The 27,769-nt window shown below is 39.1% G+C and overlaps 1 protein-coding gene across 5 annotated transcripts in view; it reads right to left on the reverse strand.

Annotated features, from left to right (window-relative positions):
- LOC129727570 (ATP-citrate synthase) overlaps positions 1 to 26,786 on the reverse strand; it is a 32,472-nt gene extending 5,686 nt beyond the window's left edge. For 2 of the 5 annotated variants that reach the window (XM_055685517.1, XM_055685513.1), the window contains exons 1-3: positions 26,499 to 26,786; positions 9,714 to 9,980; positions 32 to 217 (exon numbers count right to left, since the gene is read on the reverse strand). In XM_055685517.1, coding sequence (XP_055541492.1) covers positions 32 to 217; positions 9,714 to 9,872 — 345 coding nt within the window. In that variant the 5' untranslated portion in view covers positions 9,873 to 9,980; positions 26,499 to 26,786. Of the gene's footprint in view, positions 1 to 31; positions 218 to 9,713; positions 9,981 to 10,624; positions 10,675 to 10,772; positions 11,229 to 26,498 lie in introns of those variants that run through there. The other 3 variants (XM_055685516.1, XM_055685518.1, XM_055685514.1) reach the window with 3 other exon arrangements.
- Between the last annotated feature and the right edge of the window lie 983 nt (positions 26,787 to 27,769).

A 27,769-nucleotide genomic window follows, 5' to 3' on the forward strand; every position in this document is an offset into this window, starting at 1 on the left:
TGAAGCGCCTGATAACCATACAAAACCTTACATCTTTGTGTGGAACAAATGGCTCGATGATGAAGTTTCGTAGCTTCCCGGTAGCGCTGCCTACTTTCTGATCCTTGCCCATGCGTTCGTTGACCCATTGTTTAACCTGGGTGAAGTTCTTATTAACGGCAATCAACCCTAGCTTACCGCGCCGTTTAATCAACTGATCCGGCTTAACGACGAGGGGCTGCAATTAGAGAAGCGTGTCAGTAATTAGTCGGATGTAGTTTGGATTGTAATTTCTAATAAATATGATTATAATATGGTTATTGAACTGACAGTATTGTCTAACCTAACCACTAACCACCAATAGTTCAACAGCGGAATGAACTAAAATAATAGCTCGCTATGACAGGTCAAATTATTTTTACAAAAAATTAATGATAGATTATTCCTTTTACAAGGTGATTGAAATACCAGTACAATGCAAATGTACCTAATAATAATCCAATTAATTATGATAGACTAATTTACTATTTATAAACTAGAAAGAGGTAAAGCGATAGCAGTGGCACCTCCCGAAAAAATAACGCACTCTACGTCACTTCGCTCACCTATAGCTTCTTTATCGAACCGGAAAACATAGAGATAACGTAAGCAAGACCATCTTCCTATGCGAGCAAACGTTTGTTTACCAATCACTGATAATTTGAACCCATGCAAATTTTTTTTTTGCGTTAGGTACGTGTAGATTTGCAGGTTGTACATTGCGAAATTCGCCTAACGTATATTACTCTTACTTATAATCTTCAACGATCGTGTAAATGAAGGAACTTTCAACAGGACTCTTCCATGGGTGTAAAAAGGTGCAAAAAGGTAGGATACTTATAATTAAACGATGATTAACTATGTAATTATTCTTGAATATTCACCCTAATGGTGCAATTGTATTAAACTAGTTAGCGTGATTGATTTGAAATTGATTGGACTTGAAGTTCTTTACACTGAGATTCAATGGGTGTTCAGTGTCAAACTGATCAGTCATTAACATCCACCAGCCTGCTTTCGATTGAAAGCATCATGATTTCATGATCATGACACTCATTACACTGATCTGTTTATTTATGTTTTCATATTTTCAATCGTGGTAATATGCCGGATCGATAACACTAAATTAACCTGATAACGAAACAATTACATCAGACACACCTGCAAGTGGATTAGCTTGTTGGGTGGAGTAATAGCCGCTGGCGCTTTCTATATTAAAAAACTGTCAACCATGAATAAGAAGTTGATGCTTATCAGTTTTTGCAGAAGTTCCTACTGATATATTTAATTGAGGAATTAAAACGATATTAAAACAAACTTTAAAAAAAAATCTGTTATCATTAACTACCCAAACCGGTCAAAACTATTAAAAAATACAAGAACTCCAGCTCGTGTGTATATTGGGTACTTTTATCGGGCACGTAAGACATAATAAAATTCAAAACCTTCCTTCGACGAATCTGACCTTCACACTCTCATAACTACATGAAACTGATATTATTAGCAGTTCCAATATATCAGTTGCTTGTATCATTGTGGGCTGAAGTGAACTATACCATTTTGTATGATGTAACCTGATAAGGTAATCAAGTCAAGCACATAACTGTGAAAATATCAACAAACACTATGAATCGTTTGTTAGAGAAAACGCCCATATCTATAGGAAAGTAATAGCTTATTTATGATTTTGCAAAAAAAAAAAATTAATTAGGCTGGTAATTTTCTAAAAACTACGTACTGCGGCTTAAAAATGATTCGGGCGGTCCTATCGAGTTTCACGTGTTTACTTGACGAATTCGAGTGTGTACGTAAAAAATCAAGACATCAATAATTCATCAGTGATAGTTACATATTTCCTAACTTAAAGAGTTGGGTTGGATTCTGTTAACGTAGGAATAGAAACCCTTCTTACTCTCGTAGGGTGGTTTGCTGTGAAAAGTGTAAAGAGTGCCGTATTTAAATGCGTGCCGTTTCAAACCTTCTTACCACTAAACAGGTATATGTTTCCTACATTAAAGTCCTCGAACACGAACCCGCTTTCAATCATTTGTAAACGTTCCTAGCACAGACATCGAAAGGTTGCGGCAAAAATGCGATTAGTTTGTTTTTTCTTATTGAAAATGTAACTTTTTTTTTTGAAAAAGCATGCCCTCACTTGGAAATGGTTTGGCGAGTGGCTTCGCGGTTAGCGGTAGCGCTGTCTATCGGTTAGCTTTCTCACACGATTGTGGTATCGGGTTCGATTCTCGATCAGATCGAGGATCTTTTCGAGCTGGGAATTTTCTTGACCGGGGCACGATGTATTGTTGCCACATTTAATTCTGTATTTTTGCTCGAAAATATCTGTATATCTGTTTCACGGGCTAAAAAATCTGTATCGAGCAAACTAAGAATGTTGGATGAAAAACTTCTTCCTTAAAGAATATATTGAAACAAATCACTATTTTTTGCTTTAGCTCAATTTTTTATTGGTGTGGTGGTTAACTTATAATCAGGCGACAATCAAATGTAGTAACTGAACACGATATTTCTTATTTTTCTTTACGTGATGTTCATGCATGTTTTTGTTAATTTTATTTTAGTAGCTCCTGTTTGGTTAGGAACCTAGCTTTTAGCTTTCAAAATTGAGCTCATAAGCTTAGGGGCCATGATATTTCTGGCTTTAGACTTGCTGCAATTATATATTAAATATATATTGAATGCGTTCTACACAAGCTGAACAATGTGGAATTATTGTAAAAAATCGCAGAAATGATTACTGATAACAGAAACATGAATTTACCATTCAGCATTGTGGCGTCCAACTACTCAGCCCAAGTTAAGTCATTTGTTTCAACGAATCTTCCGGTCAAAAAGTTTGTTCTTAGCGAGCAAAATTCGTTTTCCAAGTCTTGTCGATCAGTTACTGTTACGAATGTGGGAAATCAAACCAATTGAATTTTCCAGAGGTAACTTCCAAACCTCGATGAAGTAAGAGTCCCGCAGAAGCAAAGCAGATACGCTGAGCTCTCAGGTTCAGCGTTGCAAAAGCGGCAATTGTCGGTTGGGACTGTCGATTTTCTTGAAATGATAAAGAGCAGGACAGTGTCCAGTAACGAGTCCCGTGATGATGCGAAGTTTACTTCGAATTAGACTAAGTAGCCTTTTGGCAACCGCAAGGTTGGGGTAGATAAACTGTTTAGCTTGTCTGCAACCCTGCGCATGTTGCCAATGAGATGCTATTTCTAGCTTTTTGCATGTACTTAGTTCGCCTTTAATGGCACATGTGAAGGTACCCAGAAACGGTTCAGATCCAATTAATTGCTTAGTAGATAAGCACAACTTTGTTGAGGCGGGAAAGTTTCCTGAGTGTTGCAATGCACTTCCAGACTAGTCTGTAAATTAATTTCAAGACTTTATGCCAGTAGTGCAACCTGATTGTTCGCATAACCAATGACTTCGTAGCCTAGCTGCGATAGCTTAGTTAGGAGAACGTCTACCACCAGTGACCATAGCAGTGGAGAGAGAACTCCTCCCTGAGAACACCCTTTTTTCACTGCCTCTACTGTGACGGACGTATCTCCCAATGCAAGCATTGCTTGGATCCAGTTCATTGTACCAATGGCAACTCCTTTATTTTGCAGAGCCATTGATGCAAAGGACGTCGAAAGCTCCCTCAACATCAAGAAAAGCGCAGACCGTTGTCTCTTTATATTTCAGTGACTTCTCGATTTTTGTCACTAAGCAATGCTGAATGTGCACGCTTGCTTAAAGCGACACTATCGGCATTACTGCCCACTAAGCAAAATTTCAATATATTCGTTATTTTTCGGGTCGATGAAATCGTCATTGAGTGGCACGTCCGTTTGTCTGTGTCTAAGCATTAATAATTGATTTGTGTACGAGCGGTGTTTTTTCTAAGGTAACGTTAGATTCCACTAAATACTAATGGAGAGTTTTCTGAAATCTTCTGTTGTAAATTCTTTAACCTGCGGGAACTTCCTGATCCTAGACGAGAATTTTTTTTATAAACATTGCAACGTTATTTGGTATCTGTTGATGTTTGTTAACAGATGGCACCTGCGGTAACCGCTGGTCGATTTTGACATATCTCCAACGCGACTACGCTGAGATATAAACACACAACTTTGAAACGTTAGTTAGAATCATAAGCGTTATTTGCGGGAAGAAAACGGCGGCTGAAGTGCATCGAGAGTTGAAAAAAGTTTACGGAATTGCTGCTTTAAGTGAAACAACGTACCCTGATTGGTTTCGTCGCTTAAAAGACGGTAATTTTTGTGTTGACGGATGTCCGCGTGAATGAATGCCAAAAACCTTCGAAAACGTGGAATTGCTCTAGGATGATCCATGACAAACACAGGAACAGTTTTCTTTGGTATTAGTGGAAGTTACCCAACAACAATATCGCACGCTAGCCTGGGAGCTAATAGCGGTCTCGATAAACTTGATTAGTTGAGAGAATACGTTATCGATATGGTTTTTGGCACATTTTGCATGTTGTAGGGTAAGTACAACGAAAAATCGGACGGACTCATCATGTCCGAACTCATCAGCCTTTTTCGAGCCAGCTTAACTCTGGTATTTATCCCGGTCAGCTAGCAAAACGTTAAGGCGGTGTTTATACCAAAGCCGGGCAAAATAGACAAAATATTTCCAAAGACCTTCAGCCCTATAAATCTAACTTCAACTCTCCTCTAGTTGATGGAAAAAATCACGGATAACTATATCCGCAGCGAGTTTCTAAAGGAGTCACCCTCTCATAAGCATCAATATTCAATATGCTTATCAACAAGGTAAATCTACTGAAACAAAACCGTCAGTAATACCGCAGGTGTCTAATTGAGCAAGCGTGCACACCCATTAGCAAAGACAAAAACCGTTTAACTAAAATAAGATAGTAGGCAATAAGCTCACATGGTGGCGCATGAGTGTATCGTTTCGAATAAGGACGAAGATATTTCCGGATTTCTCTTCGAAGAGGCACGTCTGTTTGTCTGTGACTCAGACAACGCACTCCGTATTAGAGCTTCCATTTCCCGACGGTTTCTAGCTTCCCGGGATTTGGGAAATAAAAGTTCGATTTCCCAGGAAATCCCGGGATCCCGGGAATCAACGAAAATTTGCAAGGGAAAGTAAAATAACGGCGATTTTTTGACGTGGGACACGTCTTACGTCAGTAGGGTGGCATGTTGTGGAAAGTGTAACAAAAATTGGCCCTCTTGAAATACATATTATGTGTTTACCCCTAAACGGATTTCAAACGCCAATGTCTTGAATAACCCTTTATAAGACAGTGGCAACTATATTGCCACCAACGAAAAACAAAATTTTTTCGTTGCACCAAGTATTTCGTTTATAAATTTTTCTCAAACAAGGTCTTCTGGGGGCCTCTTGCAACAATCTAAGTTTCCTAAAACTGCTAGAAGTGTGCAATGTTAATTTGAGGATAATTTTTACATTTTATTTACGTTTTACTAAACTTGTGTCGACTTCTAGCGCAGTTTGCACGGCCTTATGAAGGGTTAAAAGATAAAGGTTGTCCCCAACTTATGGTATAATAATTAGCATATTTTCGCTATGGTAAATTTACAGCTTTTAACCAATCCCAAGCTCACTTCTCCTCCGCTTGTTTTCCGCTGCTTGCTGACTCACATAAATAGAGGAAGACGAAAGTCTATCACTCATTTTACTTTGTGCGACCGTGCTGCAAAGACAGCTAATAATAGAGATACTCAGAGAGAGAGAGAGAGATAAACGATGAAAAAACCGCCAATTTGGCAACTAGGTTTTACATGTCAGAGGTGCCAGATCTTTTCTCAAAGCGCAATGTTAACTAACTTTTTCATTCGACTCGTATAAATGGTGGTGACAGTGGAAGTCCTGGGGAATAATAAAGTGCATCACAAAACCGCGAAAGTGTAAAATTTTCATATTCACGTTTAATTTTATATACTTTCACCAAAATTGATCATTATTTTGTTGACTATACAAAAGTTTTGCGAACCACCAGTTGAAAATCACTGTGATAAAGCAATTTTGCAGCTTTCTCAATTCATTGTTTATCAATAGAACATGAAAAACATGCGAAAATAAATATATCTCTTATTGTGCCTGATTGCAATACCTTTCAATGTGTTACCTTTCTTGTTCCTTTGGCTCAGATTTCGACTTGTTCGTTTGGCTCGAAACATTCTCTTCGCATATCTCTTCCTCTGAGTATTGGTAGCTAATAGCGGTCTCGATCAACTAGATTGATTAATTGACTGCAGGGCTGCATTTTTTGACAGTGCAACCGAAAATGACAAAAACAACATTGTCACTGTCTCAAGTTGAAACGACCTTTAGTACTACCTGTGTCAATTTTCAATGAAAGTCCGGTCATTGAAAGAAATGAGATGTCTGATTTAATATCGAAATTATTTTATTTGAGCCAATTCATTGCATGAAGTCGATGAACTATATAAGCATCTACATTCTCAACCAGTGATGTTGGGATTGTCATCGCAATATCATTTTCAAATGATATACGATTTCGCTTCCGAACTTTCTGTCGCTCGTTTCACACGCTGATTTATCCCGATTGAACTTCGTGGCGCGAGAAAATGGAACATAATGAACTTGATTCGGCGCAACTCAACGATGCGACGATATGAAAAGAATCAGATCGTTCTTTCTCTCTATCTCTTTACATCACATTCGGTCATGATATACCCAGAGCAAATATCGTAGATGAAATATCATGAAATGATTTGTGATATTGTTCGATGAAATATCCCGATCTTTAACCGCTCTTCAACCAGATGACTGATTGTATACATTTCATTGACTGGTTGAGAGAATCCGTTATCGATATTGTTTTTTGGCACATTTTGCATGTTGTAGGATAAGTTCAACGATACACCGTGCCCCAGTGCTGAATCAAGAAAATTTCCAGCTCGAAAAGATTCTCGACCTGATCGGAAATTGAACCCGATATCACAACCGTGTGGGATAGCTAGCCGACCGACATCGCTAAACACAGGACCACGGTGACCACAACTCATATAAAACTCGAATTCATATAAAGGAATAAACAATTCGAAAAGATGATCAATTCTCGAAAATCAAATTGTGGAACATAAAACTCCTCAACTAATGCGCAAATCGAATTTTTTACATCGCAGTAGCTCGAACATTTTTCTTTTTCGGTTCTAGGCGTTCTAGATGATACAGTAATAGAGTATTATTGATTCATCTTTTCAGCATTCATCAGAGTGAAAGAGATGATTCACACTGTTAAGCGCCTGATTTGTTTATACAAGATTACGGAGGAGAATATAAGAGAGGTGAATAAAAACCATTCATGGATTCATGGCTATACAAGTACACTTAGCATTGTGTACATAATTTGTAATTTTCAATCGACTTTTAAACATTTTTTTTGAAGAAAATATTTCACGGGATCATCCCGACATATGCTCAGCATTGCCCAAAAGTGCACAGAATCTGTAGTTTTCAATCGATTTTTCAACATTTTTTTTAAGGAAATATTTGAATAATTATTTCCCGGGACACAGGAAGCCCGAGAAATTCCACCTTTGATAGACCTTTGATTGTCCTCAGGTCTATCTTATTGAGCCAAAGCAGAAGAAGATTTTCCCGCAATTTGGCTTTATGAATCTTTTCGATTGTCGTAACCTGCTTACAATTTTCCAGTTTTCTAATATGGTCGCTTTCTACCGTTCACCGAGTTGAGCTTTAAAAGCGCTCGGTGAGACTCCACAAAAAAGTTCTGGACCAACGAAGTTAGTGGATGACCCTTGCATGACTAATGAGTCAGCCATTTTATTTCCTTCGATTCCTCAGTGACCAGGAACCCTGTGTAAATTAATCTGGTTTTTCATAACCAGCTGTCGAAGTGATAGGCTGCACTAGTTTAGCTGAAAAGGGAAATTCAGGGTTTCAAGTGATTCCTGACTGTCACAGTAAATGCAAAAAGATTGTATGTCGATTATTTCTTTTCAGAAACGTATTCGCGCATTCTGTTATCGCGTATATTTCCTCCTGGAATAATGATGACCAATGGAAATCAATATTATCTTCTCGCCCTTTGAATCCCGTATCCGCGGAATCAATTATTTTAAAACAGTCTGTATAGAAGCAAAGTGAGCCGTCCCGAATTCTGGGACACTTTGTTCCCAACTTTCTCGTTCTATCCCTCGTATTCTGTAAAGAATTTCAGTTTGGTATTATTTTCACCCAACCAAGTTGCTTTTAACTTAGTTGCTTAGTTGAACCACCTGATTAAGTGGTAGAAGGGTAAGTATCTAAGTCAGTATTTAAAAGTCTGAAATCGTGTGGGGTCATGATGACCACTATGTGTTTCAGCTAGACGATGGACCAGCGCAAACTGCGAACTTGGTGCAAGGTTGTTGTAGGGATAGGGACAATTTGATGGATTCTCTGGATAAAAATTAATGGCCGCCAAGCTCCCCAGACCTAATGGATTTTTTTGCCTGGTCCTACATAATGTCGAAGCTTGCTGATTATAAGATATTTAAATTGGAAGTTTAAAGTGGTTATTCGGAAAATCTATATCAAACAGTATACGCTCCTAACTGGTCTCAAGGAACGATGCTGGCCTAACAAGCCAGTCGTCGTATGTTTGAATTCCGATTCGGGAGAGACTGTGTAGGATTTTAGCTCTAGCCCTGCAATGGTCCTGTACACTAACAGTTGGCAGTGAAGTCTGTGTACAATAAGCAGAAGGTCGAGTTCCGAAACTATTTATACACTGACACTGATTCTTCTTGTACTGTTTAGTATTAACCATATTCACCCAGTTTTGAACGCTGTTACAGAGCCATTCATTAGGAAGCGGAAAAAGTTAACCCTTCTTAGTAAGTACAGATTTACAAAGTCCTTAACAATTAAATCAAGCGATCCAAATAAAAAAAAAGTTATCAATAAAGTTTATTCCAGCATTCAAGGTTTCTACGTCAACATTTCACTTCCGTATCACCTCACTGTGGATTTGATTTCACAGTCAATTTTTAGTCACCTGACTAGGATTGGAGAAAGGGGTTCAGAATTGTTTATTGATTGAGAAAAAACTAGACATTTCCAGGTGTGTTGGTTTGCTAGAACTTAATTTTACTAGGTATTCGTTCAACAGGGGTTAGCAACCGAAAGCTGTAAATCAAGACTCATTCATGAAAGGACTAAAAAGTTTATATTGCATTCGTTCTCCAAACGCTCGAGAGCCAGAATTATAAAAAAAAAGAACGAAAAGCACTTTTTTAGAATTCCAACTCTAGCTAAGTTGAAGTATATTATAAAAATCAGAGGGGTTTGGCTACAAAAAAAGTATTCTAATGACTGAGATCGCCTCTCTGCAAGGCCCCCATTTCTGTGCAAGGCTTAACTTGAACCTTATTTTATATTGACTGGAATGATTGTAAGAAACTAGAGGTCTTAGCTTTATATTCGAACTACCTAAAAATCGAAAAACTAATTTGAAATGTACCGAAATTCAGAATCATTATTTGTTTGTCCGACAAAACATTATTTTTTTCAGTAATTTTAAAATAAATAGATTGGCGGTAAAGTACCCGTAATTGCTGCAGTTAGCCACTCTATTCCTCATAAAGATACCGAGTGCCCAATTAACACTTAACAGATAACGAGCGCTGAAGACGACAAAAACAACTACTCACGGTGCTTTCCAGCCACGGATTGTCGGCAACCAGCTGCGCCCATTGTGTGGTTTCATCTACAGCGGCAAATCGACACTTAGCTGCACCGTGATCTCCCCCCGTCAGGTGCCGATTGATAATATCCTTTCCGGTTGCCTCACGTATCGCCTTGGCAGACATTTTTGTCTATTAAACTCGATTATAAACTCGCCTACTAATAACCGATTAAGTTTCGCAGTAATGTTGCGGGTCTCTCCCGGTATGCTTCTTGCTGGCTCTGGTCAAAGTCTGAAATTGAAGGAAACGAATAGTGAGAGTTAGATTGGATGATGGGACAAACCGAATATGCGTATAGTAAATAAAATTTGCACTGCTCAGCGGAGCATTATATCGTCACCAACATTTGGGCAATCATTTCCAATTCTTCAGGCCCGAAAATCATGCTACCCTTTTCCGGATATCAATACTCTCCTTGCCGTGATAATCATTCAAAGGTTGGCACACCCTGAACCGGTTTGATTGCTATGTCGTCACATCGAACCGGTATCGGTATGCCGTTTGGTAAGAATGCTTTTACTTTGTTTTCAATAGGACCGGTCGCCATTCGAAGGGGCAAGGCGGAAAACTTTACAACACGCGACCACTGTAAACTTGTTTCTACCACTCTAGCGAAAATTTCGTAAACGACCGAAATCTTGTTGTTCCAGGTGATTTGAAAGAAAGTTCACTTGAGGGAATTATAAGTGATTGATTTAAAATCAATATTATTGAGCACTTTTTTTCAATTGCAAAAATAATAGAAATGAAAATATTTAATTTTTAAACTTCTTCGGGATTCCAACAAGTTTTCAAGCTTGTGAGTTCACAAACTGCTTTTCACTGCCATGTAGGTATTGAACGTTGCCATGATAAATTCACGGAAATAAACCTACCTGTAGACAAATGACCAATAATTCACAAAGCAACCAACGTTGAATAATATCTATGAAGGCCGATTGGATGATAGTAAATATCGGTCACACGTTGCTCTTCAATGCAAATAATGACTTGTAAAAAAAACAACAAACGGTTACACCGTACCTTCGCGTTCAGGTAACTCAACTCTTCGGGAGAAAAAGAGAAACACCAAAAACACACAAAACTATGCGCTATGCCGTTCCTCTTGAAACTTGCTTCAATGCTACTTCTCCGAATCTCTTCCACGTGCTACTTTCACTTGCGGGCCGAAGTCTCAACGACGGCTACAATTACGGAACACAGCCCAAGAGCCGCTGGATTCGGTAATATTTTATGCAACCGAGCGACCACCACACGTTTCACAATAACGTAGTTTCACTTGTCTGACTGCGTTACTCGGTTCCCATAGGTGGGGTTTCAATGAGCGAGCCGCTAAAGAAATTTGGATTGGATTTAGTTAACAGCTGAACAGCCGAACACAATTATCTTGGAACGACCGAGAGACCAATTTCGGACCGAACGCTCGCACTGTTTCCTGACGACTGACTGCGGTTGCTCGACTAGGTGACTTACTGACTGGCTTGGCTTGACTTAGCTGCTGGGCACGCCAACCTGCGACTTGCACATTAGTGGCGCTGTTTTCCGATTGACGTGTATGTAATCGCAACCACTCTCTGTCTATAGTCTGTAGCATTTCATCATCATCGTAGCTCAGCAGGTTCAGTCGGTCGCATGTGATAGTCAAACAGCGATGAATCGGCGAGTTGCTTCCGCCTCATCGTGGACCCACTCGGCCGAACAGATGGAGGCCACTGTGCTATCATCGAGCTTTCGCGAATATCTGCATGAACAGACCACGGTGAAGTTTTATGACCTTACTGTAACCGGTTAAGGACTGGGCAATTGATGAAAAACAGTATCATCTTCCCTATCATCGTTCGTTTGACCAGTCAGTGGCATTGTATTGAAAAATTATTTTGCGAATTATTTTGACGTGACCTCGACAGCACAAACTGATGCCATTGTGCTTACATGCGCTTTCGCGCATTTTTCCTTTTACAGCTACTGCCAGCTAGAGGACACTTAATTCAAGATGCTGCTGTTGACCTTTGTTGGGGTGCGCTTGTAAGAAATGTTACATGACACAAAAAGGCGACAAAATAGGATACAAATTTAATATTGGGAAATAAGGTATAATAAATTTTCTAATTTATTCGTTCAATTCTTGCGTTTCTGGGTTTATTTGTGGAAATAAAAAATGTGTAACAATTTATTTTCAGCGTTTTTTTTTGTTAGGGAATTAGAATTACGTTGTCCATTGATGTGAACTGTTGTAATATTCAGCGTGCTTAGGAGTTATAGAAACTTTGTTAGATTATTATTCTTAGATCCTAACATTTTTCCAAAATATGAATGGAACAAAAACACTGATAGAAAATTCGAGCAACAGGCTCGAATACATACCTAAGCCAGGGGCAAGACACTATTGATATATTGCGAAATATTTCCAATATTCGATATAACAAAATATTTATCGTTGCATTTTCAAGCACCAGTCTACCTATATCACAACTCCTTGACAGCACATTATTGAATAGGAGTGATATGAATGGACAGATAAACATAAATACCAAAATATATCCACCAATATATTACCAAAATATTACCGGAATATTTCTCTTAGAAATAAAGTTGTCTAACCCCTAGTCCCTAAGTGTAGTTGCTCTGAATACTTTCATGGAAAACATTGCATTCACTTAAAGCCCTGAGTCACTGTGATTTAAATACCTAAATACACCTCTAGTCGGACACATATATTACATGAGCTAAAAAAATATTTGACCTTTTTATGAAAAAAAATTGAAAATAAAAAACAACAGTTAATCTCTGACATAGCTAATGCACTTATTGTAGCATCTAACATTTCGATGTCAGGCTTCTAACGCTTCGTGTCAAGTTCGTTCGGGGCTTAATCTGTCCATAGTCCAATTCTTTTCAATTATCGGTCGTATCGCGAGCAGAATGAGTCGGAGCGTTGTCTTAGTGAAAGAGCACTTTTTCTTTTGTCTTGTTTTTTACGTCCAATCGATCCAATAGTTTATAATAATATTGTTTATTGATTGTTTTATTATGTTCAAGGTAGTCGATCATTATTATGATTTGCGATTCCCAAACAATGTTAATCATTATGTTCTTAACGGAGTACCCGAGAAAATTTTTGGGTTTCATGAGACAAAATTTCATAGTTCACCTTAATCAAAAATGACAGGAATCATTGATATCTCAGAGCTCGTTAGAAGGCAACTTTTGATAAATTGCAATCATTGAAATATTTGCAATTTTCATCCGATTTCGATAACCCCGAACGTATTTTCTCGTTCCCGCAGATCCGAGTTTCCGGGAAAACATTCCGAAACTGAGGAGAAGTTTTATGAATATTCGATCTGATTTTTACAATTATTGATTCAAAGCGCATGGAACTGAAACCACAGGCAATTCCTATGGTTTTCGATGTTTTGATAATATAACCCCAAAATAGGCCTTCCGAAACAGATTCCGCTGGGGCTGTTGGTGACTATAGAAACAAATAAATAAAATCGTAGCAATAGAATTTGACCAATCAAAGCTGAAGACAAGGTCGAATACCATCCAATATGGGTAATCAGACCATCGATACATCAGTTTTGACGTCAAGACTACCTCTCTGAGAAGAGAACACTTCAGGAAAGAGCACCAACTGGAACTGATTTAGAGAACATTTGGTTAGACATCGCAGCAAGTGACCTAAAGCACAGGATCACGAAAGCTTTTACGTCAAACTGTCCGTTAATGAAGCATCCTTTGTCGGGAAGCCAGAAGCTTGTTCAACAGGCCTAAAATTACGTCCAACTGGGAGGCCTATAGAGCACCCCTTACAAAATACAACGCCGAGCTACGCAAAGCCAAAAGGAGATCCAGAGTCCGATTCTGTGAGGACATTCAAACTCTGCCTGAGGCAACGCGGCTTCAAAAAACGATGTCCCAAGATCATACCAATGGTCTTGGGCAATTGAAAAAGCAAGATGGTAGTATGACTGTCAGAAACACTGGATGTTCTTATGCACATTCAATTTCCTGGCTCGACGGTGGCCTCCGAGTTGAACGCTAAAGTGCTACAGAGTATCGGATCAAGACGCATGACATCGCGTGACTCCGCAGGGCTCGCTCGTCGTCTGTTCATGGAGACTTCTATCAACTGGGCAGCAAGCCTATGAAGCCTATGAAGTCTCCAGGACCGGATGGCATTCTACCAATCTTTTTGCAAAAATCGGACAGACTTATCATGTCCGAACTCATGAGCCTTTTTCGAGCCAGCTTTACTCTGGGACACATCCCGGTCAGCTGGCGGAACGTTAAGGTGGTGTTTATACCAAAGCCGAGCAAAAAAAAACAAAACATTGCCCAAAGCCTTCAGGCCTATAAGTCTAACTTCAACTCTTCTCAAGTTGAGGGAAAATATCCGCAGCGAGTTTCTGAAGGAGTCACCCCTGGTAAATCTACTGAAACCGCTTCGCATTGTCTTTTCTTGATATTGGGGGAGCTTTTGATAACACGTCCTTTGCATCACTTCACACGGCTCTGCAAAATAAAGCATTCGACAATACTACAATGAACTGGATCCAGGCAACGCCTTCGCGCAAGACGATCACAACTGCATTGGGAGATACGTCCGTCACAGTAGAGGCAGTGAAAAGGTGTCCTCAGGGAGGGGTTCTTTCTCCACTGCAATGGTCACTGGTGGTAGACGTTCTTCTAGCCAAGCTATCGTAGCTAGGCTATGAAGTCATTGGTTTTGCGGATGACGTAGTCCTTATCGTTCGGGGAAAATGTGACGCGACTCCTATCTAGTCGTATGAAAACGGCTCTTAACACCACCTCTGAGTGGTGCTTAGAAGAAGGGCTGAACATTAACCCCGCCAAACAGTCATTATACCATTTACCAAGCGAAGGATGCATTCAATCACTTTTCGGCTATTAAATGTGGTAAGACTGAGCTCCAGCAACGAGACCAAATATCATAGAACTATTCTGAACTGCTCAACTAGACTACACTATAAAGAAGGCAACCGCAGCTATATGGGCTTGCAGTACACTGTTTGGCAAGACCTTGGGGCTAAAACCACAACTAGCGCTCTGGTCTAAAGTAAATGAAACGACAGCGCAGGCAAAGCTTACAAAATGTACCAAATGTGTGTGTGTCTTTCTGTAACCAGTGCCCTGCGCATAATGCCGACTGTAGCCATGGAAGCCGTGCTCAGCTTGCTGCCTTCACATCTTCATGTGAAAAAGGAGGCTGAGGTTGGCGCACTGAGACTGTGAAGAAATACAACGATGGCCAAAGGTGACCCAATGGGTCATTTAAGCATCCTGAAGAAGTTCAAGCTAACACCTTTAGTAACAACAGTCTCGGACTGGATGAAGGGAAGCCAAACATGGACATTCCATATAGAGTGATTGACACAGATCGCTCAATGTGGAACAAAGGAGGGCCGAGTCTTCTATCGAGCATCTTCCGTTTCTAGACGGATGGCTCAAAACTTGGGTCCTGAAATCAACCTTAGACGTCATTTTGATTTCAATATGGTGATTTCTGGTTGCTGGAAAACAATCTAAAATAACCGAATACCTACCCAAGGAGTATTCCCGGACGTCTCTTAGATGGTCTCGAGGTACGATGTTGGGAGAGACTGTTAGTGTCAGTAGGATCGTAGCGCTAGCCCCGCAATTGTCCTGTACACTAAAGAGTTGGATGCGAAGTCTGTGTATAACAAACAGAAGGTCAAGTTCCGAATCGGAATGTAGCACCAAGGCTCCGCTTTGAGTATTCCCGGAGTAGAGATTACGCCAAGAGACCTGATATCAGCAAATAATTTTTCAAGTTGAAAACTTGCGGTTTGTGGAAATCAGCCGAATGCCACCTAATATGAGTATATCCGGAATCGTGATGATATTCAGAGGCGATTTACGACTTTAGTTGCCATGTTAAATCTTTTCAGAATCACCCTATTATTTTCAAAAAGTTATTGTAAGAATCTGTTCAAATCTCAGTTCGGAGCATATCCCCGAAAAACGAGAATTTCGAGAATGAGAAGAATCTTTCGAGCACTGCTGATACTGATTTGAAAGTAAATAATTTGCAGAATCTTTTGGTGCTAAAATTATCCTGGCGGGCTGTATTATCCATTGTAATGAAACACCGCGAAAAGCCTTTGTTAATACGCGTAATCAATTTTAAACTCTCCGTCGAAAGAGTGGTATATTGGTCTTTTTGATTAATTGTTAAGAAACGCGGCACCCAGACTTCCCGTGCACGCGCTTTTTTTTCAAGCGACGAGAGAAATCTTTCTCTCGCTCGTAGAATTTCCATGCATGTGCGACGAGACGAGACACGTCACATGCAATTTAACGGTTGCTCTTTCGCTTCTCTTTCGGTTCGGATTGCGATGCGCAAGGCGATGTTTCATCGCACTACGAACTGAGCGAGACGCCCGTACTGTACATACTTGATACAGCTCGTGCGCTACAGCTCGTGAGACTTTCTCGTGTACACAGGCTTCCTGTACACGCGCTGAAACGACGAGAGGTTTCTTTTCTTTTTTTTCTTCGGTAAGAGACTGCGGCGCACCACACGTTGTCTTATCGCTTTACGAACTGAGCGAGACGCCCGTACTGTACCTTAGTGAAACTGTATATTAGAGAAATGACAAAGCACTCACCGTTGAGGAAACTGTCAACATCAAAACGGGCGAGCTGTATAATTTTGCATTGCCGTTATCCGTTTTGATGTTGACAGTTGCCTTAACGGTGAGTGTCTCTGCGTCTCTCTGGTGTATAGGCTGCCTACCGTACCTACATACGATATATGCCGTCAGACCCTTCTGAAGGTGTATTAATCGGAAGAATTCACAAAACTATATTACTACGATCAGATTATCACGAACCTTCAGAACCTGATTTGCAATATCTATACACTAAGGTCGCTTTTACGCGGTTTTTTTACGTGGATTCCGGAATTTACGCGGTATTTTTTTTTCTTGCGGATTTCTGTTCCTCTTCACTCGGATTGCAGAATTTACGCGGTTTTTTTTTACTCGGATTCCGGAATTTACGCGGTTTTTTACGCGGCATGTATCCCCCGCATAAAAAGCGACTTTAGTGAACTCAATTCGAAAATTCTATCCAACATCAACATGTACTAGAAAATATAAACAATTTCAATGGTTATACTATTTTAAACTCCCGAAAAACTTATGTTGTAATTTCAAACCACATTTTTTATCCTTACAACTACAAAACAGAGTTCTATCATAAGATAGTCAATGACATCTAAGCCGACGAAAGGAACACTTCTGTTAACCAACGTAACACTCTGCATCCGGTGCATTTTCGTACCGTTAGCATAATAAGTATAGTAACAAAACGTTCTTAACTCATGTTAACAAAAGTCGGATGAATTAATCACAGAATTATGAATTGATAAATAAATAAACTAGGTTATATCATTGATAATTCTAACGGTGTTTTGATGCATGCTGCTATAACACCGTAAATAAAAAAAAACATAAAATCCCCTGCCTGTTTTCTTCTGCGCAAAATCAATTTCCTTCTCGCACCATTAGCGCAAAGCAACATGCGAGGCAAGCTCGCGAGAATTTGCACGCAAGTTGTCTCAAGTACGCGACGCCCATGCACCGCACTCGTTAAGTTGAGAGACGAGATATCTTCGTGTACGTCGCAATAAAAATTCGCATGCGACGAGACATGGCTCGTACGAATGGTAAGTTTTCTCGCTCGCACGCTGCACACAGCACGAAGCGACTGAATGAGAAACGAGACTTGTAGCGCAAAGCACACTGTCTCTTCTTTGTGCGAGCGAGATTTCAGGAAGTCTGGCGGCACCCATTGTGCACACATACTAAGTCAGTTTTGTAAAATGTTTCTAACTGATTTTCGAAAGTCTCGTACCAAATCATTAAAACTACTTTTGTCTTATCCCCAAATTCAGATGATTTAATTGAATTGTACACTAAGGTCGCTTTTTACGCGGTTTTTTACGCGGGTTTTTTTACGCGGCTTTTTTACGCGGATTCCGGAATTTACGCGTTTTTTTACGCGGATTCTGGAATCACGCGGTTTTTTACGCGGATTCCGGAATTTACGCGATATTTTTTTTTGCCCGTATTTCGGTTCGCTTTCACTCGGAATGCAGAATTAACGCTGGTTTTTTTTACGCGGATTCCGGAAATGACGCGTTTTTTTTTACGCGGATTCCGGAATTTACGCGGTTTTTTTACGCGGCATGTATCCCCCGCGTAAAAAGCGACTTTAGTGTACAATGTTTTTTTAGATACGTTCCCGATCAGAAAGAAAAAACAAAAATGTAACAGAAGTTGTTGGTTTGTTACAGGAAAAACCTTACAGGCTGGGTTTTCAATTTGGTCCCGTTAGGTGTTAAAATAACAGAAATTATAACAAAAATGATTCTACTAGTATCAAACACATATAAAAATTTGTTTCTAATATATCAGCTTTCTAACAAAATAAGATAGTATATAGAACAATATAATAACAAGCATTGTTAGAAACAACAGTTTTTGATAAAAACGAAAAATTAGTTAGACTTATTTCAGAACTACTTCATTTCACGTTTTGTTATTATAACTCATTCAGATTCAATTTTGTTATCAAAATTTTATGGAAAAATACAAAATTGTATCAAAATATGTTATTTGAATCTCACGTTGATAGAATATTGTAATTTTTTAGTTATGCTCTTCTGATCGGGTTGCGTCAGATCTCCGAGAGGAGTGGTTCAAACAGCGTTCAGCGAAACCTCTTTTAACCACGAACAACGAAATCAGAAATCCAAACGGATCAATCGGAAAGACCTGGGCTACAACCACGAGCGTACACGAGAATAGAAAACGGCAAACGATTGGAAATTGGGTATATCGAACATCCGATCCGATCTCTCAATGAACAGACGCTTGCTTACTGGAAAACTACAGCGGCAGGGTGTCGAAATCGCAGCGATTCAGGAGGTTCAGTGTCTAAATTCCGGAGTAAGGGAATTCTGTGCAGTAGACTCTATTGCGGACATATCTTTCAAGTACCACATCTATTAGTGCCAAAGCAGTGGCGTCGATTTCGTAGCGCTGGGAAATCAAAAAAACAAGAGTCAAGTTCTTCAACTGCAGTTTAATCAATACCTAAGCATCGACAAACAACAAATCCAATGACGTCAAAAATGAGCTCTATAAAAAGCTTGAACGAACCCATGACGAGTGCCCGAAACACGACTTAAAAGTCGTCTCGTTGAGAGGGAGAAATTCTGCCGTCCCGTCATTGGAAGGCATAACCTTCACTCGTCAACCAATGAAACGGCCTGATGAACTTTGCCACGGCTAGAGGAATGCCCATATGTAGCTTCTGTTTGCCACGTTCGAATATTCGGAAACACACCTGGAGGCATTCAATGGGAGGAATTCGCATATCGATCCCATACTGATTGACAGTCGGCATTTTCGGATGTTAGGACCTACCGGGGTCCAAACAGATTGATAGACGTGGTACAGAAAACCCTATTCCACACTTTTAAAAATGATTTTCGAGCTCGATAAACAATATTACCGAGCTATCACGGTATAACTTCAATTTACTGACAATTCAGCACAAAAAAGTACAACAAAGTGTTGCTGTCCAAGATTCTGTATATTTTGTACCGAAATTTTAGTTAAGGGCCATCCACATACCACGGGGGCAGCTTTGGGGGGGGGGGGGTGCTTTGGCTAATGTCCACGATCCATACAATTTTTTTAGAATTTATATGGGGAATTGTCCACGGAGGGAAAGGGGGGGGGGGGGTTTCAAAATCGTTGAAAATCTGTCCACATGGTATGTGGATGGCCCCTTAGGTTGAACCGAGATTTACAAAAAAAATGTGGTGCCGTTCTCGGTAATTAATAATCTTAATAATTAATCAGACCTAAGCCATTATTACAATAAGAACTGATATTTAATCCCATGAAAGATCGGGTTAGTTAGGATCAGTTCGTTACTAAATAAACCGTCGAGTTCGAAATGCTGTTGTTGATCACTTTCACACACAAATTATTCAAGATCACAAGTATCGTTGCTGGGGGGACTTTTGATTACCATGGTAAACAAAGATCGTTCTTAACCACCACACATGAGTCGATATTGCATAACAACACCGCAGAACAGCTCAGCCCGAAAAATGTGCTCCTTACACTTATCGGTATCACCTTTCCAGACCTCATCACGGACACCTTGGAAAACGTGCTGCGCTAAGGGGGAGTTAAGAAGGTCAGCTGGGTGTCGTGATTGTTGATAAGAAGGCAAATACGCTTTGCAATATTAACGTTCACCATTTTGGTATGCACCGTTTTGCTTCTAGTCGCGCAGGAGTGATTGTGAACTGGGAAAAGACAATGTTACACAAATTCACGCGCCTTTCGACGGTCAGTCGGTCGTTTGTCGGCTGATTTGAAATGGCAAAGTAAACACTTATGTCTTGAACTAGTAGTAAAACCAAACAGTTTGCTGTGTCCGAGTCTCGCGTCATAGGACGTACAAAGCGTTCGGGTTTCATTCTTCACTCGACCTCTAGATAATCCGGTTACTTGAGATGGCTGGAGGAAACAAATAATGATGCAGGAGCCTTGCGTCACTTCGATTATGCATTTGTTTTTATAGTTTTCACAAACAACGGTGAACTTATATAAGGGCAGGGGACGTTCCAGGTGATCTTCAGTGAGACTAATCAAAGTATATAACTACTTTTTCATCATATTAGGAACTAGAGCCAAAGTGGCTCGTGTTAGTGCTACGATCCACTGACACTGGCAGTCTCTACCAATCCCGGAATCCGAACGTATGACGACTGTCTTTTTAGACCAGCATCGTTCTTCGATACCAACTGGGAGATCAACAAATGTATGTAACTAACGATTTACTGTGTGAAAATATTGCCGACGCTAGCGTATTGGTTTTGATGCTATTAATTGTTGTAGTATTTTGTGTTGGATATAATCCAGCTGACATTAAAATACTGACATAGTTTCGTCGATCAATTGCCGTGCCCAGCAACTCCTTAGGCCTTGGCGAAGTGACCTGAATAAATGTACTGAGATATGAATAGAGTTATTGTATGCAGACAAAAACTGCAAGTAAACTATGCTCTTTTGTGCAGCAGTAAGTAAGCATTCATGTTGTGCGTACTTATATAGACTACAAAACCAATGAATGGTGACTAGTAAAACAGGTTTCCCTATTCGGATTTGTTTAAACATTCATTATTCTCACATATCACGGGTCACGACAAACTAACTAGTAGCAGGTGTTACACTAAATTTCATATTCTATTTTGTACTACTAAGTGAAAGGCATAATATAATCTGAAAAAGTTTTTTGTTTTGTTGTTTTATGGCGTTACACAGACATTTGATTTGTAATCGACGAGTCCTCTATCTCAACAAACACTTGTTCCCGAAAAGAAGTCATATAACCGCTCAGATTTAGTTACATAGAGATGAATAATTGTAAACATATGAAAGGTTTCATCTGAAACCATCAATAACAATAAAATCGATACTAGCCCACGACGAAAAAAAAAAAAACCAAAACGCAAACCGTCAGTATGTTGCTCCCTGTTCGCCAGTAATAAGTCCCTACTTCTTCATTGGATAAAAGAACCAAAAAAAAAAGCTTGCCACCGGTATACCATTGACGTCATCTTCCACTTCTTGAGTGTACGTTGCATAACCGGGTTTTTTTCTTACGGCGTGATTAACTTTTGCTTGATTTCAAAGCAAATCGTATGACAGCGTACAATTTACGCAAACTAAAGCCGCGAATATCGTCATACATGCCATCGATCGGACGCATCTCTATCAAGGCCTTTTGCCCGACTCTCTGCTGTGCTTGGCTGCACAAAAACCGATTTTTATTAGGAACTTTTCTTGTAGCGCTTGTAGCCTACAGGCACAAAATGAGTCGTCAGAATAAACCCGTTCTCGCAGATCAACAAACAACGATGAGCACCTATACAGGGGTTGATTCAAGAGACTGAAATCGAGAGGAAGCTTAAAGTCCATAGATTAATAATTTATTATATGAATGCTTCGTACATATGTATAACAATAGAGAAGCTGGAAAAATCGATCGTTTTACATCTACCTATTTTGGTTCAAGTGCAGTGGGTTAAGAAGGGAGAAAATAAAAATTACAATGCCAAATCGTGGTTGTTTTATTTTAGACAATCACAGTCCTAACGTGATGATATTACGAAAGGGTAGTAATAGAGCATTTCCAGATAAACTAGTAAATCTGTTTTCCTCGATATTTTTATTGGAATTAAATTTTATTGATGTTTTATTTTTCGTCAAAAGTGACTTCTAAACAGATCTACATCAGAAAATAATAACAAGAAATCTTCTTATCCGACCAAAATAACGTCAAAAAATTATGTGTATTTTATATTGTGTTTTTTTTTTAATTTTTGAAAAATTATGTGAATTTTTCTCTTCGAAAGAGGCATTTGTAGCTCGATGATAAAAAATGTATTTTTTTTTCAATCATTCTCACCGTTTTAGAACTGTTTATTGGCTCAAAATGCTATTTATCTTGTTCTGCTAGCATGCTTAAGGTGAAACGGGATTGTGGCCTTTTCCTATACAATTTTGAGGTTAGAGTTCTTTTTACTTCTGTATTTTGATCGTAAAAAATTCGGCTTCCACTAAATAAACAGCACTCAAATTGCTACTTCAGGCATGCAACAGTTGTACATGTACAACATGTACGTAGTCTTCATAAATCAAGAAAAAATTAGATTGCGAAATTCGAGTTGATCGATACCACGTCCCGTTTCACCTTAACCTAACAGAACAGAGCATTTTTTTAAAGAAATGACGGAGCATTATATTCGGCGTTTTAGCTTTTAATGAGCATCGAATGAGTACTAAATTTTCATGCTATTAACTATTTCTAGATAAACATTTCAAAATCTGATTATCTGATTTCATCGTTTTTTCGGGGCGTCTTTTTATTTGCGTAATGGAACCAGCTTTAGTAATTCTCCCAAGTGTGATTTTTGTTCAGAAGGCTAGAGTGATCCCTCCGTTACCAAATTGTGCAAATAACGTGTCTTTAGAGGTGCTTAATCATTCAACCTTAAATGATCGATCAAAAAGTCGATAAAAGCAAATAGGACCTTTTGAAATGTTTCTCTAGATTTGTTCTGCTGACTTTGTACTTCTAGCTTAAGGGACATAGCTGTTGAAGCAATTGAATACATTCCCATACCAGTTTTGACGTAGGTATATGTAAATGATTATAACGCGTTCTAAGTTACTGTGCTGTTAGAAACGATACAAATATTTGTTTGTTTGTGTTTTCTTAGTTTAGTTAGCAGTGGTATATTGTATAATCGCTTGAAATACGGTTGGCCATCCACCCATAGAGACTACTAAGTTGATTTCGGGACCAGTTACTCCAGCTTCCATTCATTTGTTGAATTTGATTAATCAGTGTAAAATACTACGAGTTTTTGGTCCTCCCGAACTCCAAAGAGAACGGTGTCTGCCACGTGGAATTTTCGATCAAATAGAAATTTTGTTTCTATCCAGTTATCGATGACTGTTACTAATGGTTTGATACGAATTTGAGTTATAATACTCAGAGCTTTCCAGTGCACCCTATAACTAGTGACTTTCTTCGCTGTTTTCTCAGATTCTAATTGCACAATTTGATGTAGTGGAAAAAGATTTAGTATTACATTAAGGGTGTTCATAGGTGCACTTCTGACTCCGCATCGCACTTGTTAGTAGAAACTAAAACCAGTCGTTGAAATTTATTCAGCTTATCGATTGCACAGTTTGAATTTGTTTTTGGTCACCATACTACTGATGCATTTGTTATTCTGGTTCATATTATAGCCTTCTATATTCAACGAATCCTCAAATCCTGCCTGAATCCCCATTTATTACCAAAACTTTTTTTTGACTTCAGAAGAAAGTTTCATTGTAATCCTTTGCATTTGAAACACATGTTTCAACTTACGTCTGTATTTAGAAGGCGTAAGGTGTGTTTTACAAAAATGGGTTGAATCTCTCTATTTTTTTGACGTAGAACTACGTCTCTCAGGAAGTTCGGCCCTATCCCTATGTAGATGTAAAATGAAAATTTAAAACCGGAAGAAATGAAAAATATGTACAATTTCAAATGTTAATAAATCGATTAATTTTCGATGGATTTCCTTCGTTCTTGCGACAATAGATTGGAAAATCTTCTTAGATTCTTCCCAAATGCAGACAATTGTAATTTCATGATTCAAACTGTTGTACTATTGAAAATTGTCAAGACTTGTCAAAACGAAAAATTCGACCTCTGATTGGCCGTCGCTTTCCAAGCACGGTCGACAGAATTATAAACCTAGTAATTCTGAATTTACTATTCGGCCTATATCAGCTTCAGCCGAAACTGCTCATATTAGTTCTAGACAGCGACTGAAACAATCCTTACTTAACAGCAGCAACTGTGGCAGCGGATAGCATCAGCAGCAGTAGTGGTATAAGCAGCGATATTTAAGCCAGCTGATGCAGCGGCACTTGCTCTAGTAGAACCTGCCTTTGTGCAGTAGCGAGCAGCATCAGTAGTAGGTACATTAGCCGGCACTTCCTCTAGTGAAAAGTTGCCGTATTTTGAGAACACACAAACGTTTTGGAATACTGGCTTTCAAAGTATATGGGCCGTCAAATTTTCAGTGCAAAAACAGCTTTCAACTGTTATAAAAAAAAATGAAATTGAACAACAGCAGTCCTTATAAGAACAACAAACAATTTAATGAAGATTTAATATTTTCTCGTTTTGCGTTGGAATTATCTGCATGCACTTTGACTGTTGAAAGTTGTTAGCGTTGTATAGTGTTTGTTTCATTCCTGTTCAGTTTTGTATTGCAAACTAAAATTCGGTAGCACTTCAACTCCTCTTTAGCACAAAATTTTAAACATATTCAATAAAAGTAATGCGACAAACAACCTTGTGTAGTTCTACGTCAACCTTGCGGTCGTGGCTTTGTATACAACTCTTGTGATTTTTTTTAATTTGCACTGTGCATTAGTGAAATTTAAGGCTTGTTGCATCATCAAACTTAAGTCTTTAGTCAAGCGCATGTTAATAAATCCCGTGATTAAAACCAAAATTCGCCTTTGCCCGCCTCCCCCCCCCCTATTCAGAGCAATTAGCGATTGCAAGTTCACCGCTGTTAGCAACGTAATCCAACAAACAACGTGCGTACGATGTAAACAGTATCACATATTCAGCTAACCCGGCATTACTTTCAATGTGAAGAATCGACCAAGTCGCCATCACAACTACCCACAACTGAAGTGACTCGTCGTATGAGTGTACAAAGAAAAAAGCGCTCCAAACGTTAGCTCGTATACCGGCAAACGATCATCTGTATGTTGTCAACGAGAAACTCGCCTCATCATCATCATCATCATTATCAACTAGCAACATCAGGCCACATCTCTAGCAACCGGCGAAATATCGTACGATATCCACACGGACACACATCAACGGCATCGCGGATTACGACCACGAACAGCACCACGCTTTCACATCACGTTATATGCAATCAGAGGAAATTGAACAGTCGGGGTTGTGAGATAATAGGCTCGAATATTTTCTCAATTTCATTTACCAGCTTAGTATCATTGTTTAATTTTAGAAAAATCTGTTAACAATATTAATTGCATAAGCAACGATATAATGAAATTTACCGAGATGTACAGATCTTTCAATATCGCTGTCATTCGACTTGACTTTTGCTGACACGCATGCTAACATGTTGAGTGAATAAAATTTAACATGCAGATTCATCGGTAAAATAAGTATAAGACAATGACTCTGCCGAAGCAATTTGCATGCTGTCGAAATATTTGTTGTAGGTAGTTCAATAACACCCAAATGTTTACCCACCACCGTACTTACTGTAAGCACAACCTTAACCACGCAAGTATTTGTTTGAACTGTGCGGCAATTGCATTAGCTATCGGTGGAATTGCCAGATAAAACACCGCAGAGAATGTTTCATACTAGATATTATTTGACGATTTAGGAGTCCAATTGAAGAACCGAATGCGGTAGCTGGTCAAATGTCCATACGTTTGAATAGACGAAAATAATTTAAGGCTACATCACACAGATATTACAAGCTGGCAACCTGTTGTGCGATTTAACAATTAGTAATTAAAAACCTCTTTATTTCGAAATAATACGCAAATGTATATAATGCTGTTGTTAGATTAGTTAACATAATAATTGAGACAGCAAATGTACTTGTAAAGTAAAAAATAAGACACATACTATTCTAACGAATGCTGATGACGTTTTGAAATCTGGTTTGATGCGGCCCTCATAGCCCCAATATCCCCGATTATATCATACGCATTTTGAGTCCAACTTTGCGCATGTACAAGTGTATCCTTTTCTATTTCATTCACATACAAAACATAACTTCCAATCCAAATGGGTATTCACGATTGTATTTTTCTTATTAAAATTAGATGTAAATTTCAACGTCTGATCGCTACTACAGTTTTGCACTGACAGTGACTCTGTAGCTATATAATCAATGCAAATCCATAGTAACTGCAAAACTCGGGCAGTAGCGAAAAATGGAGCCCCGTAAAACCTGCCTCCTGCAGGTATTTTGTTTACAATTAAGCGCTTGTATCTCGACCACTCACTTGTTTAAAATCTTCCAAAAGTGCTAAGTTTACGTACCTGATAATCCAGCGATTACCGAATGTCAATCCTGTACACCTTTTCCTCAAAATTAAAATCCACTTGATTGATTAAAAATCTTTAAAACTCATGCATCCAACACAACACCAACACAAAATGCTCGAGTGCGAAAGAGATCGAACGTTACACTCTACGCAAGAGAAAGCAGAGCCAATCCTGAGTTTGCTTTTCTTATACAACAAATTCACCAGCAAACACACCGCCGACAGACACGTGTTGCGAAATTACGTCTTTATTGCGCGAAGAAAAAAACCCGACTAGAGAACGTCGAGCTCGAGACGGTAACGAAACGAACAGGCCCAGCGTTGCCAGGTCATTTTTTAAAAAATCTGGAAAAGGCAGAATAAAAATCTGGAAAAAATCTGGCGGTCATTTCGTGGGGTGAAAGGTTAATTTTTCGGATAAAAGTCTTGGTGAACGCAAAATTTGAGGTGACAAAATTGCAAAATTTCGCGCCAAAATTGAAGTGATGACCTTTTTGCGGAACAGAGAAAATAAAATCTGGATAAAATCTGGATCATCCATGAAAAATCTGGATAATTTGACATCAAAGCTGTTTACCTGAATACATGTCCAAAAATCTGGATAATCCAGCTAAATCTGGATACCTGGCAACGCTGCGAACAGCTCAAAATAACAGTGAAAGGGAGTCTATAGTTCGAATTAGCAATGGGCGATATTTTATCGGTATCGGAAATATCGATACTTTTGATGTGATACTTCGATTTTTTGAATCGATACACAAGCGTCCGATATTTGACCGTATCGATACTGAAAACCGCGATATTTGTATCGATATTCTTTTATGCATACGGACCAGCTAGCTGACATCGCGCCATGTTACAAGGGCTAACATCTCAATGTGTACACGAGATCACCGCCACTTTTCATACGCTATGTTATGCTGTCTGTCAGTGTCAGTGGAGCCCACACATCGTAGAACCGCTGCGATGTTTGCTGCGATAAAGCAAAGCAAATCGGATAGAGATGCCAACTAGTTGATACGAGCTGGAACCTCTGAAAAGCTGCCACTGTCAGAATTAATATCGCACAAGCTATTTGCACTAGCAAAACTTAGATGGAAAAATAGATAGAGAGAATGTTGTGAGCCAAACGAACTGTCAAAATCTGAGCCAAGCGCGGCATAGGGGCAAATTCAAAATTTGTTTTACTTAAACCACACATTTAAAGCCAAAAAGAAGTGCTCAATAATAACGTGTTCTCAAATACTTTCAAAAATAGGCATAGCT

This window comes from Wyeomyia smithii, chromosome 3 (assembly GCF_029784165.1).
Source record: "Wyeomyia smithii strain HCP4-BCI-WySm-NY-G18 chromosome 3, ASM2978416v1, whole genome shotgun sequence".
Lineage (NCBI taxonomy): Eukaryota > Metazoa > Arthropoda > Insecta > Diptera > Culicidae > Wyeomyia > Wyeomyia smithii.